The following is a 25,194-nucleotide window of genomic DNA, read 5'->3' as shown; positions in this document are numbered from 1 at the left end:
CTTGGGGAAAACAGAAGATCTCTGGTGCAGGAGGATGGTAGTTAAGTGTGCAACACCACAAGGATAATCCTTATTTTGGAGGATGTGTCCCTGCTCCATTTAACCCAAATCAGGGAAATGATTTGGTTCTTGGAAGGCCAAAAGAGGGTTTGGTCAAAAATGATGGTTTTGACCAAAATAGTTCTCTACAACTTGCTGCTGGCTCGGAAGGGCACAGTCACCCATGTTAGAACAAGACACAGACAACTCTGAAAGTGTGAAAGATTCCTTTTTGCCTTTCTGTGTCTAGCATTTTGTGGTACCATCCTTGCAAAGTCCCCTGGCTGCAGCGGAATGAATGGTAGTTCAGAACTTCCAAGGTTAACAATGCTACCAGCCTCCTGACCTATCTGCCTGCATTTTCATCCCAAGTGGATCTAATTTACCACCTAAATGCTCTGGTTTGTCCCAGGGGAAAAAAAAAAAGTTCCCTGGATCAAACACTAGGAAATATCTCCTAACAGACAGTGCTAAAATTCCGTGGGACAGGGCTCAGTCTGCAGGGAGTGAAGTTCCTGGAGCTGCAGGACGTTGCCTGGTGCCACCAAAGCTGCTACAGCACTGGTCATTCTCAGACAGAAATTAATTTAGATGGTACCTAATTGTGTCAAGCCTCAAGCAAACTTCCTGTCACTGGGAAGCTGGTTGGTTGAAATTAGTGCAGGGAAGCACATTGTCTCCCTTCCCTGGGGAAGGAAGGGCACGTCCTGAGCCAGCAAAGCTATGGACACCAACCAGACAGTTGGGAAAGGTGGGAAGCCAAGGTGGCATCTGGCACTTCTCTGTCCCCAGTAGCACAGAAAGAGATGTGCAAGGTGCAGATGGGGACCACCTTACCCCAGCTGCTCCTGAGCTAAATGAGCAAAGGAGACAGGAGCCATTCCCATGTCCAGCACACAGCAATGGAGCGGTGGCCACCCTGCTGCACTGATGGCTCGTTTACATGGACTATTTGGTTCAAAGAATTGACAGCCCTCAAGACCCATGGAAATCCTATGAGGGAAAGCAGAAAAGAGCTCAGGTGGTGAGAGACATCAAAGCCTGATGAGTGTTTATTGGTAGGAGGCAGAGCACCTGGGAAAGCCCCACTGGGGGTTATAAGAGGCGGGGGAAGTAGGTTCTCCTGGATGATCTCAGGTAGGAGGATGATGATTGTGTTGTCTTGGGGTTTGTTTGCTGGAATGATACTGTAAGGGCTCTAGTTTAAGAGTAATATCTTTCCAAAGTAGTGAGAAAATGTGCTGTTGTGTTTTTAACTTTGCTGTTCTTTTGTCTGTGCTGGGTCCTGCACGAGGTGTTGGAGGTGGGGAGACACAAGTGCAGAGCCTGAGGAGGTGAGCTGAGACCTGGGGCAGGCATATGGAAAGAGGACTAGAAAGGGAAGGATCTAAGTGTTGATGTAGACCCTCTTTGGGCTGTAGGAAGCCTGGAGGACACTAATCCAGCTCATGAGGGCTGCTGGAGCCCTGGTGTCTCAGTGTCATTGCCTTTACATCCCTCCTGCTCATGCCCAAGGGAAAGGAGGGTGTCAGGCCCTGGCTGTCTCTCTCCCTGCCTGTCAGTTGGCAGCTCTCCCCCTTAATCATCCTTCCAAGCTTTATTGCCAAGTTTTTATGCAAAGTAGAGAAGCCTCATTAAGTGATGCTGAAAGTACTCCTCTGTTGATGTTTAAAATGTGACAACTGTGTAAGTGAGCAAAATGTTCTGGATGGGTTAACGCTTTGTACAGGTACAAAATGACTCTGGAAGGTGCAGAGCGGGGAGAAATCAGGCCTGGAGAGGAAGGTGAACTGACTGAGTCTTCAAACTGTGTCAGCCTCAAAGTTGGGAAACAAGCCCAGACATCCTCATTGTGAGTTTAATATCTAGCTGCACATGCCAAATGTCCTCTGACTTCTCCTGCAGAGCTCCAGAGAGCAAATCCAGAAGGACAGTTATGTCCCCTCTGGTATGTCAATGTTTCTTGCAGGCCATGGACATGCAGAGCTTGGTTTCATAAACACTTTGGGGTCTGGTCCTCAGGCCAGATGGTCAGTTGGTATAAATCAGGCAGCTCTGATGTAGCCAAAGGTGGTGGTGTGATTCATACCAGGTGAGGTTGTCCTGTTCTTCCTTGTGGCTGAGTGTCCCTTTGTCCAACACCTCCAGGAGCATCTGACCCATAAAGCATCAGCTTGGAGCAAATCCTCGTGGAAGAAAACTAGGAGTTATGTTCAGACATGACCAACAATTGGAGCAACACTATCCATGAGGTGGGTTCCCAGATGGTCTAAAGAGACCAAGGCACCTCTGGAAGGGATCTAAAGGGTCAGGGTGCTGAGGGGCTTTGGCTTAGAGCTGTTAGAACATTAAATGGAGACCACTCTGTGCCATCTCCTGCCTCTGTGTGGACTTCAGTGTAGAGCTGGGATGCAGAGCAGGGTGTTTTTTAAGATCAAGTGCTTTGATTTCTCCTCTGAAAGAGGTGCTCTGCTGGTTGTGTGGTGGGAGCAGAGAGATGGGGCAGCATGTGGGTGTCTCTGGGCTGTCCTCTCCAGCTGGGCAGTTACAGAGAGGGAGAGCATCTTGACCTGCTAGCAGCTTCCATCGGGACATGGGGGAATTTGCAAATTCTAATTCTTCAGCTTCAGATATTAGGGAAAAAAAAGCAGTGAGTTGGGGAATCACAAATTGAAGCCTCATACAGCTCTGGGCCTTGCAATGGTGCTTTTTTAGGGGGCAGGACTGTAACACCTTTGCATGCAGAGAGCTTGGGGTGCTGCTGCTGAAAGTCAGGAGCTTCAGCTGCCTTCCCCGGGAGGAGATTCTCCTGGGCTGGTGACCGAAGGAACCCCCAACACCTCAGAGCTGCATCTGCCCCAAGAATGGAGTTGGACAAGGATTTTATTTTCATTTTTTTGTAATTCCTTTATTACAAAGGTCTCCGAAGGTTACAGAAATGGCACCACTGCGGTTGAGTCTTGCTCTGGGAGCAAGGATTTGATTGCTTCTCCTCTGCTTATGCCATGTAAAAATTGTTTTCATCTGTCTGCTGATGGGCTGCGGTGGAAAGCAGAGCACGGGGTGCAGAACTGCAGAATTTGTCAGATAAACCAGTGCTTAAAATATCCCTCCTCACTGCATCCCATTACATCTCTTCTCCCTCTTGCCTTTCTCATTCAGGATACTATTAACTCAATCGCTTTAGTTGCAGCTCTGCTTACAGCACAGCATTAACTCAAAATAGAGCAACAGCTGCTTGAGATGCAACAAAATTCATCTCTGCTTCCTATTAGCTGGAGGCCATGGGTCCACACTGGGAAGAAGGTAAAAAGCAATTCATACGGGAAAGCTGGAAAATTAAATCTCTTGTACCAAAGAGGGAGATTTAGACCACACGAGAATCCATTTACTCCAGCAATCCCTGCTGTCATTCCTGATTTCCAGCAAGGATGTGATGACAGGGAGGTGTTGGCTTGGAGGAGGCAGTCTGCATTCAGCTGCCCAGGTGAGCAGCGATTCCAAACTTAATATCGATTCAGTTCTCTTAATATAGTTTAGGCTGAGTGGAGATATTTTTATTCTAAGGCTAAATGAGATGTTTTTAATGTCAGCTACTAAATTATCTCGTGTAATCTAGTTGCTGCCTCCCGCTGAAGCAATGATTCTGTGCTTGGGAGAGACACAATAATTTCCCTGTGAATGTCTTCGGAGCAGTGTGACAGTGACCTCACACTGAGACTCGTTGCAAAGGTGCTGGGTAGGAGCAAAAATCCCTTCCCCAGCCCAGGGTAGACTTCAAGAGGCAGAATGATCCAGGTGAGGGACTGGGATGTTGGGCTGAGACCTGTTGCTGGCTCTGCCACCCATCTGTGGAGGGATCCTCTCCTCACTTTGCTTTTATCTCATGATTACCAGCTTTTATTTAGATGGGGATCTCATTAATAGTATTTAGGGGCAGAAACTGGGTGGGGTGGGCAGTTCTAGCTCAGGTTCAGGCTGGTAATTGAGACAATGGTCACTAAATGTGCCCATGGACCGAGTCCAGCTTCCACCCTCAGTGGAAGATCTTGATGATGGAGGGAGAGAAGATGCTGTATTAAGAGGAAGCCTGAGCCTCCTTGTCTCATCTGCCCAGATGGCAGTGTTTCCCTCTTCTCTGGGCAAATCAGTATGAATCATTCCGTGTGGAGCAGTAATTCCTGCAAGACCTCCATCCACACCTTTCCCAGAGCAGCAGGCAGGTCCTCAGGTTGCTTGTCCATCAAAGCAAAGACTGTGGCTGGGTTGGTTTTTTTGTGTCTTCAGCTGTTACCACAGGGCTGTCCTTGTCCTTGCAGGAAGTGGCTGGGACAAGGGACTTGAGCTTGTGGTTGGGTTTGGTGTATCTGTGGCACACCTTGGGCTCTGTGGCAGAGCTGGGGTGTCCCCCCATACCTGAGTGGCTCTCGCAGCATCTGTGGCACACCTTGGGCTCTGTGGCAGAGTTGGGGTGTCCCCCCATGCCTGAGTGGCTCTTGCAGCAAAGACAGGCCTCTGCTTTGGTTATAACCATACACTAACTAAAATGTTGTTTGCTTCCTACTGACCTTCTCACCCAAAGACAGGCCTCTGCTTTGGTTATAACCAAAATGTTGTTTGCTTCCTACTAAACTTCTCACTGTGTGAGGAAATAGTTACTCACTGAGCTGATGGTGATAAGGATAGGGTAACAAAAAGTAGTTAATCACTTCAAGGTTCTCTCCTATGCCAAAGTCTGTCCTCCTGTAGGAATTGGGACAGAGCTGGGGCTACTTCAAGGACCATCTTTAAGAAGTTGGAAACCTTATGTCCTGAAATGACTCAGTACCTTAAAAGGAGAATGTGAGGAAGGGTATCCACTGAGGAGGGATTTGCTGATGCTGCAAAACTCAATACATGTGTGCAAAAGGGCTATTTGGTCATCCTAATGACTCTGTCAGCCCAGGTGGAGTTATGGATCAGGCAAGTGGAACTATAAGAATCCTGTCAGCCCAGGTGGAGTTATGGATCAGGCAGGTGGAACTATAAGAATCTTTTGTGTATAAATAATGGGTGAATTATCCCTGGTAAGGTGTGCTAGATTTGTGGATTTCCACCTAGGGCCTGATGCTGAATAAAGCAGTATCTCCTCTCTAAACTGCTTCTGGTTTCGAAAGCTTTTCTTTCAGGTAACACTGGGTGGTTTTATGCTGAATAAAGCAGTATCTCCTCTCTAAACTGCTGCTGGTTTCAAGAGCTTTTATTTCAGGTAACACTGTGGTCAAGGCAGGTGGTTTCTATCTGCTGGATTAACCATGTTATGGCCCTGTAGCAGCTTTGCTGCCTGTTAACAGTGAGTTAAATCAGAGAGGGAACACAGCCCTTCTAACTCCCTCCGCTTCCAGGGAGCGAGGTTGTTCTCCTGGTTAGACGAAGCCTGGCTGGCAAATTGCTGAAAAAAAGACTGGCCATGATTTAGGCTTTGAAAAGTGTCTTGTGCTGAGCAAACCCAGGTAGCCTGGCATCTTTGGAGAGATTCAGGCTGGGGATATACAGAGGGTGTTTAACATTCCGAGCAGCTCGCTGTGCTTGGTGCCTTACTGCTGCTGGGAGCCCAGGGAGGGCCACGAAGCTCCTCATAAAAGAATAACAGCATTTGGTAAAATAATCCTGGTGGCTTTACTCTTTGCATCTGAAATGATTGAGATCAGGTGCCACCTAGTGTAAACCCGGTCTCTAAAATGCAGGTGTGACGCCATCCAGGCTCCTGTCATTTCTTCCTTTCCCTGCTTTGAGATGCAAGATGTAAAATCCACAACTGCCGTAACAAAAGCAATTCAGCCCTTCCCCTGGGAGATCCTGCAGTAAAATCCTCCCCAAGTGCCTGCTGGTGCTCTCTGCAGTGCTAAAGGCAGGATGAGAGAAGCACAGAGGTCTTGGACCTACACCACCATCTGTTCTGCAGCCCAGTTTGGGGAAACAAAGCAGGGATAATTCAGCCCTTCCCCTGGGAGATCCTGCAGTAAAATCCTCCCCAAGTGCCTGCTGGTGCTCTCTGCAGTGCTAGAGGCAGGACAAGCAGAAGAACAGAGGTCTCGGACCTACACCACCATCTATTCTGCAGCCCATTTTGGGGAAACAAAGCAGGGACGGGATGGGGGGTTGAATCTGTGGCTGGGGGCTAGTGAGGGTGCTCCTGGCCAAGTTTTCTCCCTCTGCAGCTTCTGCAAAAAGATGGTGGAAATAGCTGGCTCCCAGGAAAAGTGAATGGGCCCAATCTAACCTGGATTGACCTCGGGGAGACATGTTCCTTCCCCTTGGACAGGAGCAGGGAACTAGTGCTGTAACGCAGCGCTCTGCCCCAGGGTTTCAAAGCTTAAAGATTTATTTTTCCATCCCTGCCTAACCCCTGCTCCTCTCTGAGGACCCTGCTGCTGAGCAGCCACTGGGTAGTGGCTGGCCAGAGCCCCTGGGGAGTTGTAGCCCCACCAGCCACCCCCCCAGTGTCAGGTCACTGGGCAACGAGGGCAGGAAAGACTCAGGAGGGCAGGAGGCTGAAGGCACCCCGTGGGGATAAGGAGGGTTGGTATAAATAGAGCTGGTACCGCTTAGTGAAGGATGTGTCTATAAATATTTATTCTCGTCACTCCTGCTAGTTGACTTTCCAAGAAAAATTGGCAGCTTCTGCCTGCAGAAAGTGTTTTATGCTGATCTAACTGGAGTGTGACTGGTGGTGCACTGAGAATGCGCAGCCACGTGCTCGCACGGCTGCCGGCGCCGTTCTCCTTCCTCGTGCAAAGGTGATGAGGAAACACTCGGTGTAACTCCAGTTTGAGATGTAAAGTCATGTTGAAAATGAGGGAAGGATGAGGTGATGCGTTCAAAGCTCGTACCGGGGGAATCCCACTTTCTCAGTGGGATCTCTGGGGCTCAGTTCATCGCTGTCACGTGTGGGAGCTTTGCTTGGAGCAGATCTGCTGGGTTCAGAGCTTCCAGGGCAAGCCAGTCCTGCCTCCGGGGGAGAGAATAAATATTTTAAAATGTAATCAGAGTCATTGGGGAAATGTGACAGGATTTAAACGATGACATAACACGCTTGTCTTGTCTCTGCTGCCTGCGCTAATGAGCGTGAATTGAGAGCATTAGAGATCTATCCACAGGCATTAGTGTGTGTGAGTCAGGGGATCACAGCCTTAATTAGTCTCATCCTCCACTGGCAGCCGAGGCACTTGCCTGTCCAGTGCAGGCAGGAACGCCCCGCGATGCTCTGGAGTTACACCGTGCTGCCGTCTGTCACGTCCCAGAGCTGGACCTACACCTGGTCACAGCGGGTGTCTTTCATCTTCACCTCCCCAAGAGAATTTTGAGCACTTTTCCCTCTTCTGGGGAGTTTCAGAAATGTTACGACAACTCTAAGACTATTATTTTGTTTTCTATTAGACATTTTATGATTTTTTTGGGGGGATGGTGGTGGTGTTTTACATTTATTTTTGTTTTCTATTAGACATCTTGAGGAGGAAGAACCCCAGGCACCCATATAGGTTGGGGGTGGACCTTCTGGAAAACAGTTCTGAGGAGAAGGATCTGGGGGTGCTGGTGGCCAGTAAACTCTCCGTGGGCCAGCAATGTGTCCTAGTGGCCAAGAGGCCAATGGATCCTGGGCTGCGTAGGGAAGAGTGTGGCCAGGAGGTGGAGGGAGGTCATTGTCCCCCTCTGCTCTGCACTGGGGAGGCCACAACTGGAATCCTGCCTCCAGTGCTGGGCTCCCCAGTTCCAGAGAGACAGGGAACTGCTGGAGAGAGTCCAGCGTAGGGCACCAGAGATGCTGGAGGGATTGGAGCATCTCCCTGATGAGGAAAGGCTGAGAGAGCTGGGGCTCTTGAGCCTGGAGAAGAGAAGGCTGAGGGGAGACCTTATCAATGCTGACAAGTGTCTAAAGGGTGGGTTGAGGGAGGATGGAGCCGGACTCTTTCCAGTGGTTCCCAGTGACAGGACGAGGGGCAACGGGCACAAGCTGGACCATGGGAAGTTCCACTGCAATGTGAGGAAGGACTTGTTTGGGGTGAGGGTGGCAGAGCCCTGGCAGAGGCTGCCCAGGGAGGGTGTGGAGTCCCCTTCTCTGGAGATCTTCAAGCCCCACCTGGATGCTCCTGAGTGCTGTGCTCTGGGCAACCCTGCTTTGGCAGGGGAGTTGGACTGGATGATCTCTAGAGGTCCCTTCCAACTGACAATTCTGTGACAATTCCATGACAATTTGTCGCTTTAGGAGAACTTTCAGCATTCAGAACAGCTCTTCGTTTGGTTAAACCAATATTAATTCCACCCAATGCTTAATTTCTACAGGAAAATGACTTGGAGGCAAACAAACCTGCAGAGAAAGGGTCCAGGATTCAGGCTTGTCCTGGTTTTTCTTCCTGTCCCTCTGTGCTCCTAATTCCCCACTGTGGGCTTTTCAAGGAAACCTCATGGAGCCCAATCAGCAAGGTTTGGGACAGCAGGGAGTGAATTGAGGCTGTAGCTCCTCAGCCAGTTGTGCTCGGGCTGGAGATCAGTCCTCTGGCATCTCTCAGCGTCGCCCTGACGGTACGAAATTAATTTTGAAAGAGAAAAATCAAATGGCTGTTGTGATTGATTAGATGCCTTTGCCCCGCTACACTTAATCGATGGCAGTGGGTATTTATTGCGTTATATACTACAAATCAATAATGATTAGTACCTCATTAACCTTTTCTGTTCTTTTGATTGTCTTCTTGCAGTGTTTTAATAACAGAGCGCAGAGCATCCCTCTCCAGCCTGGCAGGGACAGGTTTGTAGGCTGGGGAAGATGAGTGGTGGTGCTTCTGATGAGTGTGACCCTGCAGCCCTATTGCTTCTCTGAGCAAGTGGAAGAAACAGGACATAAATCATTCCCACCGGGAGAAAGATGCTCCTGGGAAGGTGCTCTCACCTCCAGGCTCCTACGGCATAAGCTGGAAAACTTCTCAGCCCTGTGACTCTGTGGCAATGGCTGAATGTGGAGCAAAGCTCTCAGCACTGGGAAATCTCTGGGGTGGTGAATATAGAATCATAGAATGGTTGGAGTTGGAAGGGACCTTAAAGATCATTGAGTTCCAACCCCCCTGCCCTGGGCAGGGACACCTCCCACCATACCAGGTTGCTCCAAGCCCCCTCCAACCTGGCCTTGAACCCCTCCAGGGATGGGGCAGCCACAGCTTCTCTGGGCAACCTGGGCCAGTGTCTCATGCCTGAGGAAGAGAGAACCACCAGGTGCTCTGGTGGCATTTCAGGGCTGTCACAGCAAAGTGAGCTGCTCCCAGTGACCTTTTTGTCCACTCTTGCCCCTAGAACATGGGACAGTCTCTGTTGTGATAAATGCAGATAAAAGCAGAGACCCTTGGGGAGAAGCTGAAAGGAGTAACCTCCCTTTTTCCCCCAAGATGTGTGTGCTCCCCCACATCTGTGCACTCAGACCTTGAAGTTGAGTTTTCCTGCTCACTGGACACAGTTGTGCTCCCGATGCAAACCCGTGGGGACACCCTGTACTGCTGTAGGGGGTCAGTGGGATTTCCACCACCACTGAAAATTCTTTCAGGAGGTCAGTCCCTAAATCCTGCCAGACTGAGAGGCTTCCACCAGACTGAGAGGCTTCCACAAGCAATAGACTCAGATAAATTTATTTGAATTAGTTAAGTGTCTTCAAATGAGATAAATATCCTCAAATTAGCTTAACTCTGTGGAGGTTTGTCAATTCTCAGTGTGAGTGAAGCCCCTGAATTTCCCACCCGCTGGGAGGATGAACTTGTGCAAATGAGCTCTGTGACGCTCAGGCTTGTTCTAAAATTGTCGGATACATTAAGAAAACCCTTCAGAAAGGGATTGTACCTCCCTCGTGTTCATTCCGTGCTCTCCAGCCACTGTCACTGCTGTAGGTGAGCCCCACAGCCCATGTGTGATGTGCTGCACTGGTGTGGGTGCCTCAATTGCAGCTCCAAGAGAAGTCAAGGCTCTGGTGTGTAGACACCCGGGGTCAGGCAGTCCTTGCCTGAAAGGTGGAGACTAATTCGGCAACTGGGCTGGAGAAGTGATGGACCCAGCAGGAGGAGAATTTGGGATTGGAGGTGTAAATTTGCACCATGGCACCATCCATGCGCATGGTAGACCTCAGACCATGCAGAAAGGCAACACTGATGATAAAGAGTCTTTGCTTTCCCCTCTCTTAAAGCATCCTGCAACTCCAGGTGCAAACCTGGCTGTTCCTTCTCTGCCACCCAGCTCAGCTGTGTGAGAACATTGGACCTGCTTGACAATTCCAACAGTTAATATAAATAAACCCAGTCCTGTCTGGGACAGCTCAGCTGTGTGAGAACATTGGACCTGCCTGACAATTCCCACAGTTAATGTAAATAAACCCAGTCCTGTCTGGGAAGGGATTCTTCATCAGGGAGTGGAGCCATAGGACAAGGGGGAATGGTTTTAAGCTGGAAGAGGGGAGATGGAGCTGAGATGTGGGGAAGAACTTCTTTGGTGTGAGGGTGGTGAGAGCCTGGCCCAGGTTGCCCAGAGGAGCTGTGGCTGCCCCATCCCTGGAGGGGTTCAAGGCCAGGTTGGAGGGGGCTTGGAGCAACCTGGTGTGGTAGGAGGTGTCCCTGCCCAGGGAAGGGGGTTGGAAATAGACGATCTTTAGGTCCCTTCCAACCTGAACCATTCTACGATTCTGTGGAGCACTACTTGCACCCCTAAAGCTGGTTCCTTCTGCAGGTGTTGCCTACACCACTGCCCTGGAGCCATCACCTCTCCCACCTGAGAACAGTCAACCCTCGTGACCATGCTCCATGTTCTTTCTACACTGAGAAGTTTAACAGCCAAAGTGCCCACATCAGAGACCAGGCAACAACAAAGACCAACCCTCAGCAAGTCTCTGCTTTGCTTGTCCATAACACCCAGCCCCACAGTGACTTACAGTGGGCACAGCACGATTTGTGCTGGGCATTTAAAAATAAAAAAAAAGGACCAATGACGCAAGTGGCTTTTTCTTTCAGGGGTTTCGAAAAGGGCTGGAGAGAGCATAAGTGCAAGAAATTGCCAGCGAGGGGAGGAGGAGGAGGAGGATTGCAGCTTTTAAGTCTCCTGGCACTGTGACGCAGGGTTACACTCAGTGGTGTTGGCAGAAGGGAGGGATCACTGCCGGCAAATCTGGGTGTGAAACTTCTTTTAGTCAGAAGAGGCTTTTTTTTTTCACCAGAAAACATAGCTTTATGTAAAGCAAATGCTTTCCCCAAAATTTGGTTTTAAGCTGAATTGCCTTGACTTCGGGTTTTAATAAGCATCAAAGCATTGCAATGGCATTAAAACAAAATATTTCTGGTAATATAGGGGAAACTGTTGCTCTCTAAATTAACTTTTTAATCCAGGCAGTGTCTAAATGATTGATAAACTCTAATCCTGGTGGTGTCCACCCAGTGGAGCTAAAATTCTTGTCTCTGATCTTCTCTTGCACAATGGAAAGCAACAAATTCCCACCCAATTGAACCTGTTTCAGGTTGAACCGCGCTGTTGGGCATCAGCCGCTGGCTGTTTGCTGGGACGTGTCTAATTGAACTCGGTCTGATTAAGCACGGCAGCACTCAGAAATTGGAACCGTTCCCCTCGCGAGTGGATTACATTCGGGCTCGTACCTCAGAGCTCAGAAAAATCCCCCTTGAAATGATGATTTCTCACCGCTCCTGGGGCTTTTCTTTAAATCCAACTTCTTGCCTGTTGTACGTGGAGCTGAGGAGATGGAGCGTGCGTCTCTGCAGTGGGGAAGTGGTACCTGAATTGTGCTGGACTCGGGTGATGCTGGAGCCTGTGGAGCCCAGGGCTTGTGTTGGAAACCCCTCACGGTGTTTTTTCTCCCCTCTGGTTCCCAGTGAGAGGACGAGGGGCAACGGGCACAAGTTGGAACATAAAGGGTTCCACTTGAATATGAGGAGAAACTTCTTCACGGTGAGGGTGACAGAGCCCTGGAACAGGCTGCCCAGGGAGGGTGTGGAGTCCCCTTCCTTGGAGATTTTCAAGACCCACCTGGATGCTCCTGAGTAACATGCTCTAGCTCTAGGCAATCCTGCTTCAGCAGGGGAGTTGGACTAGATGATCTCTATGGTCCCTTCCAACTCTAAAAAAATTCAGTGAAATTCAGTCTGTCTGTGTAGCCCATTTCACTGCAGTGTTGGGTTGATGCTCACCCGTGTGGAAGACAGCACATGTTCCAGCCACACAGACCAGTCCAGCCGGCCAGGGACAGGGGATTGGGAGCCAATCTGCTAAACGAGGATTTAGCCAAGAGGCAGCCCCGAGTGCCAGCCATCTCCTAATACTCTCTTAAGGAGCCTAGCACACACAGGCAGCTTCTGCCACCCTCCCTGGTCCTCCTCGCCACTCAGCTGGGTCCTCCGACTCGGCAGCAAGGCATTTCCAACCAGAATTACCTTTCAGCCGTCTTCTTGCTACAGTGCCTTTTAATTAGGAGCGCAGCTGCTCTGGAAACACGGAGCTCACTTTTCAAAGAGCGCTCTGGAAAGTGATTACAATGGATTAAAGCGGAAAGGTTAGGCAATTTATTCATCTGGCACTTAGCGAATGCAGCGGATTATTTTGTGCTGCAAGGATGATTTAAAAAAAAAACAAGTAACACCTTTTTGGCTCTTGCTAGTCCGACGGCGCTCTGCGGTTGGATGTGAAATGCTGTTGGAGAGTAGAACCTACGCAGTGTCCCACTGCTCCCACAGCTCCCAGCTCTGTGTGAGGGTGCTGGGGTTTCATTGCTGGTGTCCCTGGAGTGCCCCCAGTTAACGAAGGTCCAGTTCAGCCAGGAGTTGCTCCAATAATGAATGTGGACTCTCAGGGTTCACTAACCTCAGCTCCAAAGGGCTGCTCACCTGGGTGTTTGTTTGCAGAGTGATGCCTGGCACTGACTTCCCACCCTGAGCTCTTGCTGCCCTCTCCCCAGCTGACAGAGCTCCCTTTCTGAAAGGACTGGTTTGATTTTTGGCAGTGAGAACCCAAACAGCTCTACACAGGTAGGAGGCACTGGTCCGGCGGTGTTACTTGTGCTGGGAAAGCTTTGAGAGGTTTTACTGGGCTGTGGGAATGAACAGTCCCACCCCCAGAGCTGGGTGAACCCCCTCTTTCCCCTCTGGCCCAAGGCCATATGCTTGCTCTCTCTCCACTGCGTGGCTTAAGGGCTTAAAGCAGTGGAAAGGATAAAGCCCCTCGAAATTAATCAGCTTCATTTCAAAGCTGAGGTTCTATGAGAAGATCTCAATCCCTTTCTTCTCCAGAGGAAAAGTGGTGGGGTTCCCTGGCTGGACAGTATGCGATGAAGAGCCAACTTGCAGAGTGTGTGAACAATCTAAACCTGTAAAACATCTGGGGATCAAAACTTTGTGTGTGTTCCATGAGCAGAAGCTGGAACAGGCACCACATCCATCCCTGCACCAGGGGGATGCCACGGGGTTGTCTCATGGCAAGTAGCAGCTGGATGGGGCATCCCCAGGATGAACTGTCCCCACTGGCAGGGCTGCAGCAGCAATAAGAAATCAGAATTCTTTTCAAATGTTGTGTGCTTTTCCGCTGGGCAGCATTGGGTTGAACTCATCTTAAGCTTGGGAGAGCGGCTTGTTGACAGTTTCCAGAGTAGTGGTCAAAATATCAGGAACCAAATGGGCAGCTTTGGTCACTGAATACCCTTGGTGACCTGTTGGACCATGGACCTGTTGGAATGGGTCCAGGAGAGGGCCACAAAAATGATCAGGGGGCTGAAGAACCTCTTCTATGAAGACAGGCTGAGAGAGCTGGGGTTGTTCACCCTGGAGAAGAGAAGGCTCCGGGGAGACCTTATAATGGCCTTCCAGTCCCCTACAGGAGAGATGGGGAGGGACTCTTTAGCAGGGAGTAGAGCGACAGGGTGAGGGGCAATAGTTTTAAACTGAAAAAGGGGAAATTGAGATGAGATCTCAGGATGAAATTCCTTACTCTTGGGGAGGGACTCTTTAGCAGGGAGTGTAGCAATAGGGTGAGGGGCAAGGAAGAGGGGAGATTGAGATGAGATCTCAGGAAGAAATTCCTTACTCTGAGGGTGGTGAGATCCTGGCCCAGGTTGCCCAGAGAAGCTGTGGCTGCCCCATCCCTGGAGGGGTTCAAGGCCAGGTTGGAGGGGGCTTAGAGCAACCTGGTCTGGTGGGAGGTGTCCCTGCCCAGGGCAGGGGGGTTGGAACTCGATGATCTTTAGGTCCCTTCCAACTCCAACCATTCTATGACTCCATGACTGTGGCTTGGGCTTTGCTGTGCTTTGCTGAAGCGGGAAGAACTGGATGTGTGTCCTGGTTTGAGGTAAAACAGAACCAATTTTCTTTTCAGTAATTTTACTTTTTGGTTAAGCCTCTTCTAACTCTCTGAAATTAACAGCGTATTTTCCAGCCAGGATCTGCTTCTAATAGATAAGGTCTGATATTTATAGTTAGTACCAAGGGATGGTGCACAGAGAAGTGCTTCTACTTATTGCTATAACAACCAGGCTCAGCTCCGCACAGAGAGGTGCTTATACTTATTGCTATAACAACCAGGCTCAGTTCCGTTCGTTATTTGCCCCGTTGGAGGGTCAGAAGTGGAAAAGTGTGAAGGAATCACACCTGTGGGGAGGAGGGGACAGGAGAGGTGACCCCAAACTGACCGACGGGATGTTCCATCCCATCTGCCCCATGCTCAGTATAAAAGCTGGGGGATCAAAGGGTCAGCTCTTTCTCCCTCAGAGGAGAGGAGAGAAAATGAGAGAGACTTATGAGTTGGAAAGGAACCGAACTAATGAAGTATTAATAATAAAAGGAAAATATAATAATATTAATAAGAAAGTAATGAAATATGTACAACCTGTACCAAGCTCCCAGGATGACAGTCTGCCTTTGATCCTGATCTGTGTGTTCCTGAGTTCACCTCCCATCTGTCGCTGAGTCCAGTCTGGGACTTTCTCAGTGCCTGATGGTGATGTGATCATCATCCTGGGAGCTCAGTAAGGGCCGTGTATACTGTGTGTATTTCGTTATTTTCTTATTAATATTGTTACCTTTTTCTTTTGTTATTTTATTTCCCATATTTCGTTATAGTTTCTTTTCAACTCGTACGTCTCTCTCATTTTCTCTCCTCTCCTCTGCAGAGGAGAGGTAAAAGAGCATCCAGCACTGGTTGCAGTGACCAGCCCAGCCATGTGCTGGTCCCGTCAGGAGCTAGCACAGCGCAGGGGCAGCTCTGTCTGCATCTGCTCATGTTAACGTACTGGGTGTCTTCTCGTGGGATAAAAAAAGCTGCTCAGATACTGCGCTTGTGGTACCAGCAGTACTTTAAATAGAGGAGGCTTTCAGCAGGGTACCGAGCATTAAAATTGCATTTGAGTGCAGTTTTGAGTACCTTGCCTGCCCTGCTCTCATTTTGTTTGGCTGGCGGAGGCGTATTTTTGTTTTTACTCACTTTTCTGTCCTATATTATCCCCTTTTTTTTTTCCAGTGATGTTGACTCGTTCCATCTGCTTATTTATCACCCACAGTTAGAACCCAAATTCCAATTAGCAATCTGCTTTGTTTACTTTTGTTTAAAACACGGCGTTGAACGCCCCAACAAAGCTTTAATACATAAAACTACTTGTAATGCAGCTGTTAAAGCTCTTCCATCACATCCATGAACAAAATGAATTCTATTGCTATCAAGATGCATATGATAAATTAGGTTTAATCCTCCTCTACTGCAGCGGATAGAAGCACTTGGGCGAAGACAGGAAGATTTCAAATGACTGAGATGGAAAATTATCTTTGCTCCAGAGATGAGAAAGAAACTCAGACCTTGTGTAGTTGGAAATAATTCATCCAGCAACTGGAAAAGCCATCCCTGGATTTCTGACTTGGAATCGTGACGCCTTGCTGTTGGATGTTCAACAGGGCCGGGTGCTGGGTCCTGCCCTTGGGTCACACCAACCTCATGGAGCACTAAAGAACTGGGGCAGAGTGGCTGGAGCTGCCTGGCAGAAAAGGACCTGGGGGTGTTGGTCAACTGTTGGCTGAAGATGAGCCAGCAGTGTGCCCAGGTGGCCAAGAAGGCCACCAGCATCCTGGCCTGTATCAGGAACAGCGTGGGGAGGAGGACTCGGGAGGGGATTGTCCCCCTGGACTGGGCACTGGTTAGGCCCCACCTCAAGGGCTGTGTCCAGTTTTGGGCCCCTCACCACAAAAAAAGACATTGAGGGGCTGGAGCAGGTCCAGAGAAGGGCAACGGAGCTGGTGAGGGGTCTGGAGAACAAGTCTTGTGAGGAGAAGCTGAGGGAGCTGGGGGTGTTCAGCCTGGAGAAAAGGAGGCTGAGGGGAGGCCTTATTGCTCTCTCCAACTCCCTGAAAGGAGGGTGTAGCCAGGGGGGGTTGGTCCCTGCTCCCAAGGAACAGGCCATGGGACAAGAGGAAATGGCCTCAAGTTGTGCCAGGGGAGGTTCAGATTGGATATTTGGAAAAATGTTTCCACGGAAAGGGTTCTTAAGCCTTGGAATGGGCTGCCCAGGGAAGGGGTTGAGGCCCCATCCCTGAAGGTATTTACAGGGCCAGTTGACATAGTGCTTGGAGACATGGCTTAGTGATGGGTTATTTTTTTTTTATCAGAGTGAGGTTGATGGTTGGACTGGATGATCTTAAAGGTCCCTTCCAACCCAGACAGTGCCTGCCTCACCCCAGGCCCTGCTCCCCTGAGGCGGCCGCAGGCCTCACTCCTGCCATGAGCTGCGCGCAGGCCTCAGCCCGGGATACAGCCCCGTCGCACCGGTACCGCCCCCTTCCCGGTGTGTGTCTGTGTGTTAATGAGGGGCCGCGCTAATTGCTGGGCGAGGGGGCGTGGCCACGGCTAATTGCCGGGGGTGGGTGTGGCGGGAGGGGCGGGGCCCGCTCTGTATAACCCGTCTCCCGGCAACGGCGGGAACGTCACTTCCTGGGGAGCCGCCGGCGAGCGGGCGGGCAGGTGTGAGCGGCACCGGCCGGGGGGGACCGGCACCGCGGGGTCGGGGGGTCTCCGGTCGGGACCGGTTCCGACCGGTTCGGGCCGGTTCCCCTCCCTCCCCGCCCGGCGCGGCGCGATGAGCGCGGAGCTGGACGGCGTGTCGGTGCACTCCTCCTCCTCCTCCTCGGGTTCGCTGGGGTCGGTGGCGGCGGCGGTGGGGCCGGTCCCGGTGCCGGTGCCCCGGCCGCTGTCGGCTAACGTGAGGCGGCTGCACCAAGCGTTGACGGCGCTGCTGAGCGAGTCGGAACGGGAGCGCTTCATCCTCTGCCTCAACGCCTACCACGGCCGCCGCAACGTCTGCGACCTCGTCCGCTCCCTCCGAGCCCTCCTCGACGGGCCCCGCCGCCGCCAGCTCCTGCCGCTCCTCCGCCTCGTCCTGCCCCGCTCTGACCAGCTCCTCTTCGACCAGTACACCGCCGAGGGGTCCTACCTGCCCCCTCCACCCCCCCTCCTCCCTCCGGCCCCCGCCCCGCCGCCGGTGGTCCCCGGGGAGCTGCGGCAGGTGACCCTCCGGCGGAGCAAAGCCCACGAGGGGCTGGGCTTCAGCATCCGCGGCGGGGCCGAGCACGGCGTGGGGATCTACGTCTCCTTGGTGGAACCGGGCTCCCTGGCCGAACGGGAGGGGCTGAGGGTCGGCGATCAGATCCTGGGTGTCAACGGCAAGTCCTTGGACAGGGTGACCCACCTTTTTTTTTTCCAGTGATGTTGACTCGTTCCATCTGCTTATTTATCACCCACAGTTAGAACCCAAATTCCAATTAGCAATCTGCTTTGTTTACTTTTGTTTAAAACACGGCGTTGAACGCCCCAACAAAGCTTTAATACATAAAACTACTTGTAATGCAGCTGTTAAAGCTCTTCCATCACATCCATGAACAAAATGAATTCTATTGCTATCAAGATGCATATGATAAATTAGGTTTAATCCTCCTCTACTGCAGCGGATAGAAGCACTTGGGCGAAGACAGGAAGATTTCAAATGACTGAGATGGAAAATTATCTTTGCTCCAGAGATGAGAAAGAAACTCAGACCTTGTGTAGTTGGAAATAATTCATCCAGCAACTGGAAAAGCCATCCCTGGATTTCTGACTTGGAATCGTGACGCCTTGCTGTTGGATGTTCAACAGGGCCGGGTGCTGGGTCCTGCCCTTGGGTCACACCAACCTCATGGAGCACTAAAGAACTGGGGCAGAGTGGCTGGAGCTGCCTGGCAGAAAAGGACCTGGGGGTGTTGGTCAACTGTTGGCTGAAGATGAGCCAGCAGTGTGCCCAGGTGGCCAAGAAGGCCACCAGCATCCTGGCCTGTATCAGGAACAGCGTGGGGAGGAGGACTCGGGAGGGGATTGTCCCCCTGGACTGGGCACTGGTTAGGCCCCACCTCAAGGGCTGTGTCCAGTTTTGGGCCCCTCACCACAAAAAAAGACATTGAGGGGCTGGAGCAGGTCCAGAGAAGGGCAACGGAGCTGGTGAGGGGTCTGGAGAACAAGTCTTGTGAGGAGAAGCTGAGGGAGCTGGGGGTGTTCAGCCTGGAGAAAAGGAGGCTGAGGGGAGGCCTTATTGCTCTCTCCAACTCCCTGAAAGGAGGGTGTAGCCAGGGGGGGTTGGTCCCTGCTCCCAAGGAACAGGCCATGGGACAAGAGGAAATGGCCTCAAGTTGTGCCAGGGGAGGTTCAGATTGGATATTTGGAAAAATGTTTCCACGGAAAGGGTTCTTAAGCCTTGGAATGGGCTGCCCAGGGAAGGGGTTGAGGCCCCATCCCTGAAGGTATTTACAGGGCCAGTTGACATAGTGCTTGGAGACATGGCTTAGTGATGGGTTATTTTTTTTTTATCAGAGTGAGGTTGATGGTTGGACTGGATGATCTTAAAGGTCCCTTCCAACCCAGACAGTGCCTGCCTCACCCCAGGCCCTGCTCCCCTGAGGCGGCCGCAGGCCTCACTCCTGCCATGAGCTGCGCGCAGGCCTCAGCCCGGGATACAGCCCCGTCGCACCGGTACCGCCCCCTTCCCGGTGTGTGTCTGTGTGTTAATGAGGGGCCGCGCTAATTGCTGGGCGAGGGGGCGTGGCCACGGCTAATTGCCGGGGGTGGGTGTGGCGGGAGGGGCGGGGCCCGCTCTGTATAACCCGTCTCCCGGCAACGGCGGGAACGTCACTTCCTGGGGAGCCGCCGGCGAGCGGGCGGGCAGGTGTGAGCGGCACCGGCCGGGGGGGACCGGCACCGCGGGGTCGGGGGGTCTCCGGTCGGGACCGGTTCCGACCGGTTCGGGCCGGTTCCCCTCCCTCCCCGCCCGGCGCGGCGCGATGAGCGCGGAGCTGGACGGCGTGTCGGTGCACTCCTCCTCCTCCTCCTCGGGTTCGCTGGGGTCGGTGGCGGCGGCGGTGGGGCCGGTCCCGGTGCCGGTGCCCCGGCCGCTGTCGGCTAACGTGAGGCGGCTGCACCAAGCGTTGACGGCGCTGCTGAGCGAGTCGGAACGGGAGCGCTTCATCCTCTGCCTCAACGCCTACCACGGCCGCCGCAACGTCTGCGACCTCGTCCGCTCCCTCCGAGCCCTCCTCGACGGGCCCCGCCGCCGCCAGCTCCTGCCGCTCCTCCGCCTCGTCCTGCCCCGCTCTGACCAGCTCCTCTTCGACCAGTACACCGCCGAGGGGTCCTACCTGCCCCCTCCGCCCCCCCTCCTCCCTCCGGCCCCCGCCCCGCCGCCGGTGGTCCCCGGGGAGCTGCGGCAGGTGACCCTCCGGCGGAGCAAAGCCCACGAGGGGCTGGGCTTCAGCATCCGCGGCGGGGCCGAGCACGGCGTGGGGATCTACGTCTCCTTGGTGGAACCGGGCTCCCTGGCCGAACGGGAGGGGCTGAGGGTCGGCGATCAGATCCTGGGTGTCAACGGCAAGTCCTTGGACAGGGTGACCCACGCCGAGGCTGTCAAGGTACACCGGGTGCCCTGCGTCCCGTCCCGGCGGCTTGGTCGCCGTGCGCCCCGTCCAGGGTTCCGTGTATCCCCGGTGTGTCCGTCCCCTTCCCTCCCTTCCCCCGGTGCTGTCACCGTGCGCCCCGTCCTGCTTCACCCGCGCCGGTTTCAATCGCCGCTCCGTCCCGCTGCAGCCGCCCTCCCTCCCCGCCCGGCGCGGCGCGATGAGCGCGGAGCTGGACGGCGTGTCGGTGCACTCCTCCTCCTCCTCCTCGGGTTCGCTGGGGTCGGTGGCGGCGGCGGTGGGGCCGGTCCCGGTGCCGGTGCCCCGGCCGCTGTCGGCTAACGTGAGGCGGCTGCACCAAGCGTTGACGGCGCTGCTGAGCGAGTCGGAACGGGAGCGCTTCATCCTCTGCCTCAACGCCTACCACGGCCGCCGCAACGTCTGCGACCTCGTCCGCTCCCTCCGAGCCCTCCTCGACGGGCCCCGCCGCCGCCAGCTCCTGCCGCTCCTCCGCCTCGTCCTGCCCCGCTCTGACCAGCTCCTCTTCGACCAGTACACCGCCGAGGGGTCCTACCTGCCCCCTCCGCCCCCCCTCCTCCCTCCGGCCCCCGCCCCGCCGCCGGTGGTCCCCGGGGAGCTGCGGCAGGTGACCCTCCGGCGGAGCAAAGCCCACGAGGGGCTGGGCTTCAGCATCCGCGGCGGGGCCGAGCACGGCGTGGGGATCTACGTCTCCTTGGTGGAACCGGGCTCCCTGGCCGAACGGGAGGGGCTGAGGGTCGGCGATCAGATCCTGGGTGTCAACGGCAAGTCCTTGGACAGGGTGACCCACGCCGAGGCTGTCAAGGTACACCGGGTGCCGTGCGGCTTGGTCGCCGTGCGCCCCGTCCAGGGTTCCGTGTATCCCCGGTGTGTCCGTCCCCTTCCCTCCCTTCCCCCGGTGCTGTCACCGTGCGCCCCGTCCTGCTTCACCCCCACCGGCTTCGGTCGCCGCTCCGTCCCGCTGCAGCCGGTTGGACGGGAGCCCCCGGAGACGTGTGTCCTCCCCCCCTTCCCTCTCGGTGGAATCCCGCATCCTTGGCTGCAGGGAGCGGAGCGGTTCCCGGTTTGCGGGTGCCGGAGGGGATCGTGCCGGTCGTTCCCGGGCATCGAGAGTGCGGGAAACGCGCCGAGGCTGTCAAGGTACACCGGGTGCCGTGCGGCTTGGTCGCCGTGCGCCCCGTCCAGGGTTCCGTGTATCCCCGGTGTGTCCGTCCCCTTCCCTCCCTTCCCCCGGTGCTGTCACCGTGCGCCCCGTCCTGCTTCACCCCCACCGGCTTCGGTCGCCGCTCCGTCCCGCTGCAGCCGGTTGGACGGGAGCCCCCGGAGACGTGTGTCCTCCCCCCCTTCCCTCTCGGTGGAATCCCGCATCCTTGGCTGCAGGGAGCGGAGCGGTTCCCGGTTTGCGGGTGCCGGAGGGGATCGTGCCGGTCGTTCCCGGGCATCGAGAGTGCGGGAAACGCAGCCGGAAAGTTTTAGGGTGAAAAAAAATCCCCGGTGCCCGCCGCCGGCACGGGCAGTAACCGGTTGGTTGCCGGGGGCCAGCCTGGCATCGTCTGCAGTTCTCGGCACGGCAGGGTCGACCCCGTCCGTCCCCAGAGCCTAAAGCCGTGGTTTTTAATCCCATCTTTGAAACGTAGCGATGCTGCTTGTGCCTTCCTTACCGTCTGGGAGGCGCGTGGAAGTGAGAAATCAGCTTGAGATGGGTTTTAAGGCATGTACTGTAGCCGTTAGACCGTGTTTTCTTCTCCCAAAGGTGGGGAAACTGAGGCACGGAGAAGCAGAATGACCTCCCCCCAGGGTTGCGTAGAGCCCAGAGCAGGAGCAGCCCCCAAATTCCCCCCAGGCTGTGTCAGGAGGGGAAGGAGAACAGTTACACAACTCAAGTGTGGCCGGCTCTTCCCGCAGCACAGCGTGTTTCCCCACACCCCGGAGACCTGTTGTGGTACATCACAGCACGGGGTGCTATCGATAGAAGCTTCCATGTAAAGAGAGGTGGGGGAGCTCCGTAAACCGGGGGATTTTCACCTGAAGCTTCTTGTTTTGACGCAAAGTCGCTGTTTAAGGGACCCGGGTCATTCCCAGAGGTGATCTTGTGGTTGGTGGGCTCAGCTCGGAGCGTTCCTGTGGCACAGCGATGTCAGGCACAAACCTTCTGAGCTGGAGAATCCGACTTCCAGGGCAGCAATTTGTAGGCGGTGCGTGGAGAACGGGGATCTGGGGGTGACAAGACTGTTTTGCAGCTCTTTGTACTTTAATTCTTCCATAATAAGCTAAAGCACTTCTACTCGCAGCCTGCCTTGTGCGGTGTGTTCCTCCGATAGTGCGTTCATGGTTTTGAAGAGCATCTTCAAAGCCAACCTTCCTGCTCCCTGCCCCGTCTTTAAATCTTTGCCCCAGGCAAGGGCATGTCTTCCAGGCTGGAAATGAGTCCTCAGTGATCTTGAGACCAGGGAAAAGATTTGTAGGAGTTCTTTTTATTGTTCCTAATGATAGGGCAACAATGCTGTAAGCTTTTGGATGTTAATTTGCAATTTTGTGCCCTGAAGATTGCCAAAACCCTATATTTTGGCTACGAAGTTGGGATGGGTAGAAGCCCCAGGTGTCAGGAATTCTCTGGACTGTTCAGTGACTTCATCTCCAATTCAGCCCACTCTCCTGGGTAATTCCCATCACTTTCTGTTTGTTCTTTAATATAATGTACATGGTGTCTTTCAGACACTGTTAATACTGAGTGAAGCCAAGTGCTCCCTGCACCGAAATAACCCCTGTAGGATCCAGTTTGCCGAGGGGTTGTTCTGTGACAAGGGCTAGATTTTGTTCATGTGATCCTGATAGGAAAGAGGAGCTCAGAAATTGTCTGCTTTTGAGCTGGACTTCTTTAAACAGCGGTTTCATCCCCCACCCAGTGGTGCTGGCATCTTCTAGAGCCCCTGTGCTCTTATTAGATCTGGGAAGGGGCTTGTGACCCGTGTAGGGGTGGTAGACACACTCTCCCCGGGGAAGTGTCGCAGGGTGATTCACAGTGTGAGAGCTCCTTTGGAGATTTTACAATTAAGCAAGTGCTAATTTGTCCTTGGGTGCTGCATTTGGGAGGGGGGGAGATGAGCAGGTCACATGCAGCAATGCTGAAGGGCAGTCTTCGGAGGATTTTCTCTGGGGCGAAGATGCAAACACCTCAGCCTAATGTTTTGAACGTCGTGCAGGGTGTCAGAGCTGCAGGGATGAGAAGGGGTGATGTACAGGGTGGGGGTGATGTGCAGGGTGGCTTTGAACGTCGTGCAGGGTGTCAGAGCTGCAGGGACATAGAGGGGGTGATGGACAGGGTGGGTTGACCCCATGTTCTCTGCTTCCCCTTGAAACCCAGGATTCAGGGCTCAGCTGTGATGTGTCAACAGCTCTGCAGAGGTCTCTGGTCTGGTCTCCTCCAGCAGAGCAAACCTTGTGGTGTCCTGCCGTCCTCACTGATGCTCTGTAGTGGATCGATGGAGAGAGAAACGCTGGATAAACAGGCTTGTGTTTGGTCCTGGAATTTCTGTGTACACTGTACTTGGGATCAAATAGAGGGGGGGGGAAAGGTGAGCAGAGAGAGTCTTAATACACCCCCACGGAAGCTCAGTCTCCCAAACGCTGTCTCCCTGTGTTTAGATGGGTTAGATGTGGTGAACTCTGATTAAAGCCCAGCTCCCGTTCGCAGTGATGGGCTGACTCTCCATCTGTCTGAGCAGGAGCACTTCCATCTCGACTGTCCTGCAGCAAGAAGCTGTCTGTCTGGGCCGGGCTCGTTATTCCTAACGGGCAGAACGTGGTGTTGTGAGAGAAGTTGTCAAAGCTGGATCTTCAGGGCGTAAGACGATGGTGGAGATGGGGGAGGCTCTTCTGCTGCTGCCCTGGCCTGCTCCCAGGCACATCGCTCTCTGGGGTGAGGATGACAAACTTACTGAACCAGAAATCAACTTTTCTGGCTGTCAGGGTGCTCGGAGATGCCCAGCTGTGAACACGAGCGGCTGCTCAGATGGAGGAGTGAATAAATACATCATCTTAACTTGTTTGGGCAGTCTTAGAAGAGCATTCATGCCGTAGTTACATTCATTTTACAAATAGTGATAGCTCAGTTGCCTTATTTCATGTCTGGCCAGGCAGGAGGACCCCGGCCGTTTCAGTGCTCCTCTCGGGGAGGAGAAGGCACCACCTGTGGGGTGGGAGCAATTTCTGTCTCCTGTCTGGTATTTTCAGGCATCGCTCAGAGCCACGATGTACCAGAAGTGGAATTGTGGCACCAAATTAAAACTGGGTGAAGAAGACAAAAGCAATGAGCTGCACAGTGTCCCAGCTGAGAACTGACTGGTGGCCTGTGACCAGTGCTGTGGGGTTTGTGGGGTATTGTCGTGGAAATTAGTTAAAGAGTAGAATTCTGACTTAAATGACAAGATTACCTAAGCACTCCAGATCAATTCACTTAATGACCAGCTGCTTAACCTTTATATGAGCAGCGAAGTTTTATGTCGTGTCTGCTTCATGCTCTCTGTTTCATCCAAATCAAAATTAAATGACTCCATTACGATTATAGCTCGATCATTCCAGCATTTGAGAGTTCACTTTAGCAAAAGATCACCCTAATTTGAATTATGGTGTAAGGGGAGAAGTTTGTATTGTCTCTGATATTTTTAGGGCTTGCTTGGCTTTCATCAGCTCTATAGTACAGGCTTGATTTTGTAGCAGTCGTGCTGAAAGTTTGTATTGATAAAATGTAATATTTTTTTGCCCTGGTGGACAACAGGACGCCCATGAGCCAGCAATGGGCCCTTGTGATCAAGAAGGCCAGTGGCATCCTGGGGGCCATCAAGAAGAGTGTGAGCAGCAGGTGGATGGAGGTCATCCTGCCCCTCTGCTCTGCCCTGGGGAGGCCCCATCTGGAGCATTGGGTCCAGTTCTGGGCTCCCCAGTTCCAGAAGGACAGGGAACTGCTGGAGAGGGTACAGCAGAGGGCTACAAAGATGATGAGGGGACTAGAACATCCCTCTTATGAGGGGAGGCTGAGGGACTTCGGTCTTTTCAGTCTGGAGAAGAGAAGGCTGAGGGGGGATCTGATCAAGACCTATAAATACTTAAAGGGTGGGTGTCAGGAGGATGGGGCCAGGCTTTTTTCAGTGGTGCCCAGGGA

General features: G+C 53.1%; 2 protein-coding genes across 4 annotated transcripts in view; both read left to right on the top strand.

Moving 5' to 3' along the window:
- The first annotated feature begins 17,028 nt into the window (after positions 1–17,028).
- LOC106893958 (whirlin-like) lies at positions 17,029–17,785 on the top strand. Its single transcript, XM_014952320.1, has one exon. It carries the CDS (start codon positions 17,159–17,161, stop codon positions 17,783–17,785), a length of 627 nt encoding a protein of 208 aa, XP_014807806.1. The 5' UTR covers positions 17,029–17,158.
- A 1,470-nt stretch (positions 17,786–19,255) lies between these two features.
- The window catches only part of DFNB31 (deafness, autosomal recessive 31), a 79,608-nt gene continuing 73,669 nt past the window's right edge, over positions 19,256–25,194 (top strand). The window contains exon 1 of one of the 3 annotated variants that reach the window (XM_014952299.1): positions 19,256–20,009. In XM_014952299.1, coding sequence (XP_014807785.1) covers positions 19,386–20,009 — 624 coding nt within the window. In that variant the 5' untranslated portion in view covers positions 19,256–19,385. Of the gene's footprint in view, positions 20,010–20,212; positions 20,839–21,163; positions 21,174–25,194 lie in introns of those variants that run through there. The other 2 variants (XM_014952298.1, XM_014952300.1) reach the window with 2 other exon arrangements.

The sequence above is a fragment of the Calidris pugnax genome, unplaced genomic scaffold (genome assembly GCF_001431845.1).
Source record: "Calidris pugnax isolate Ruff unplaced genomic scaffold, ASM143184v1 scaffold135, whole genome shotgun sequence".
In the NCBI taxonomy this organism is placed as follows: Eukaryota; Metazoa; Chordata; class Aves; order Charadriiformes; family Scolopacidae; genus Calidris; species Calidris pugnax.
The sequence above is the reverse complement of the archived record's forward strand: the minus strand, read 5'-3'. Positions and strand labels throughout refer to the sequence as shown.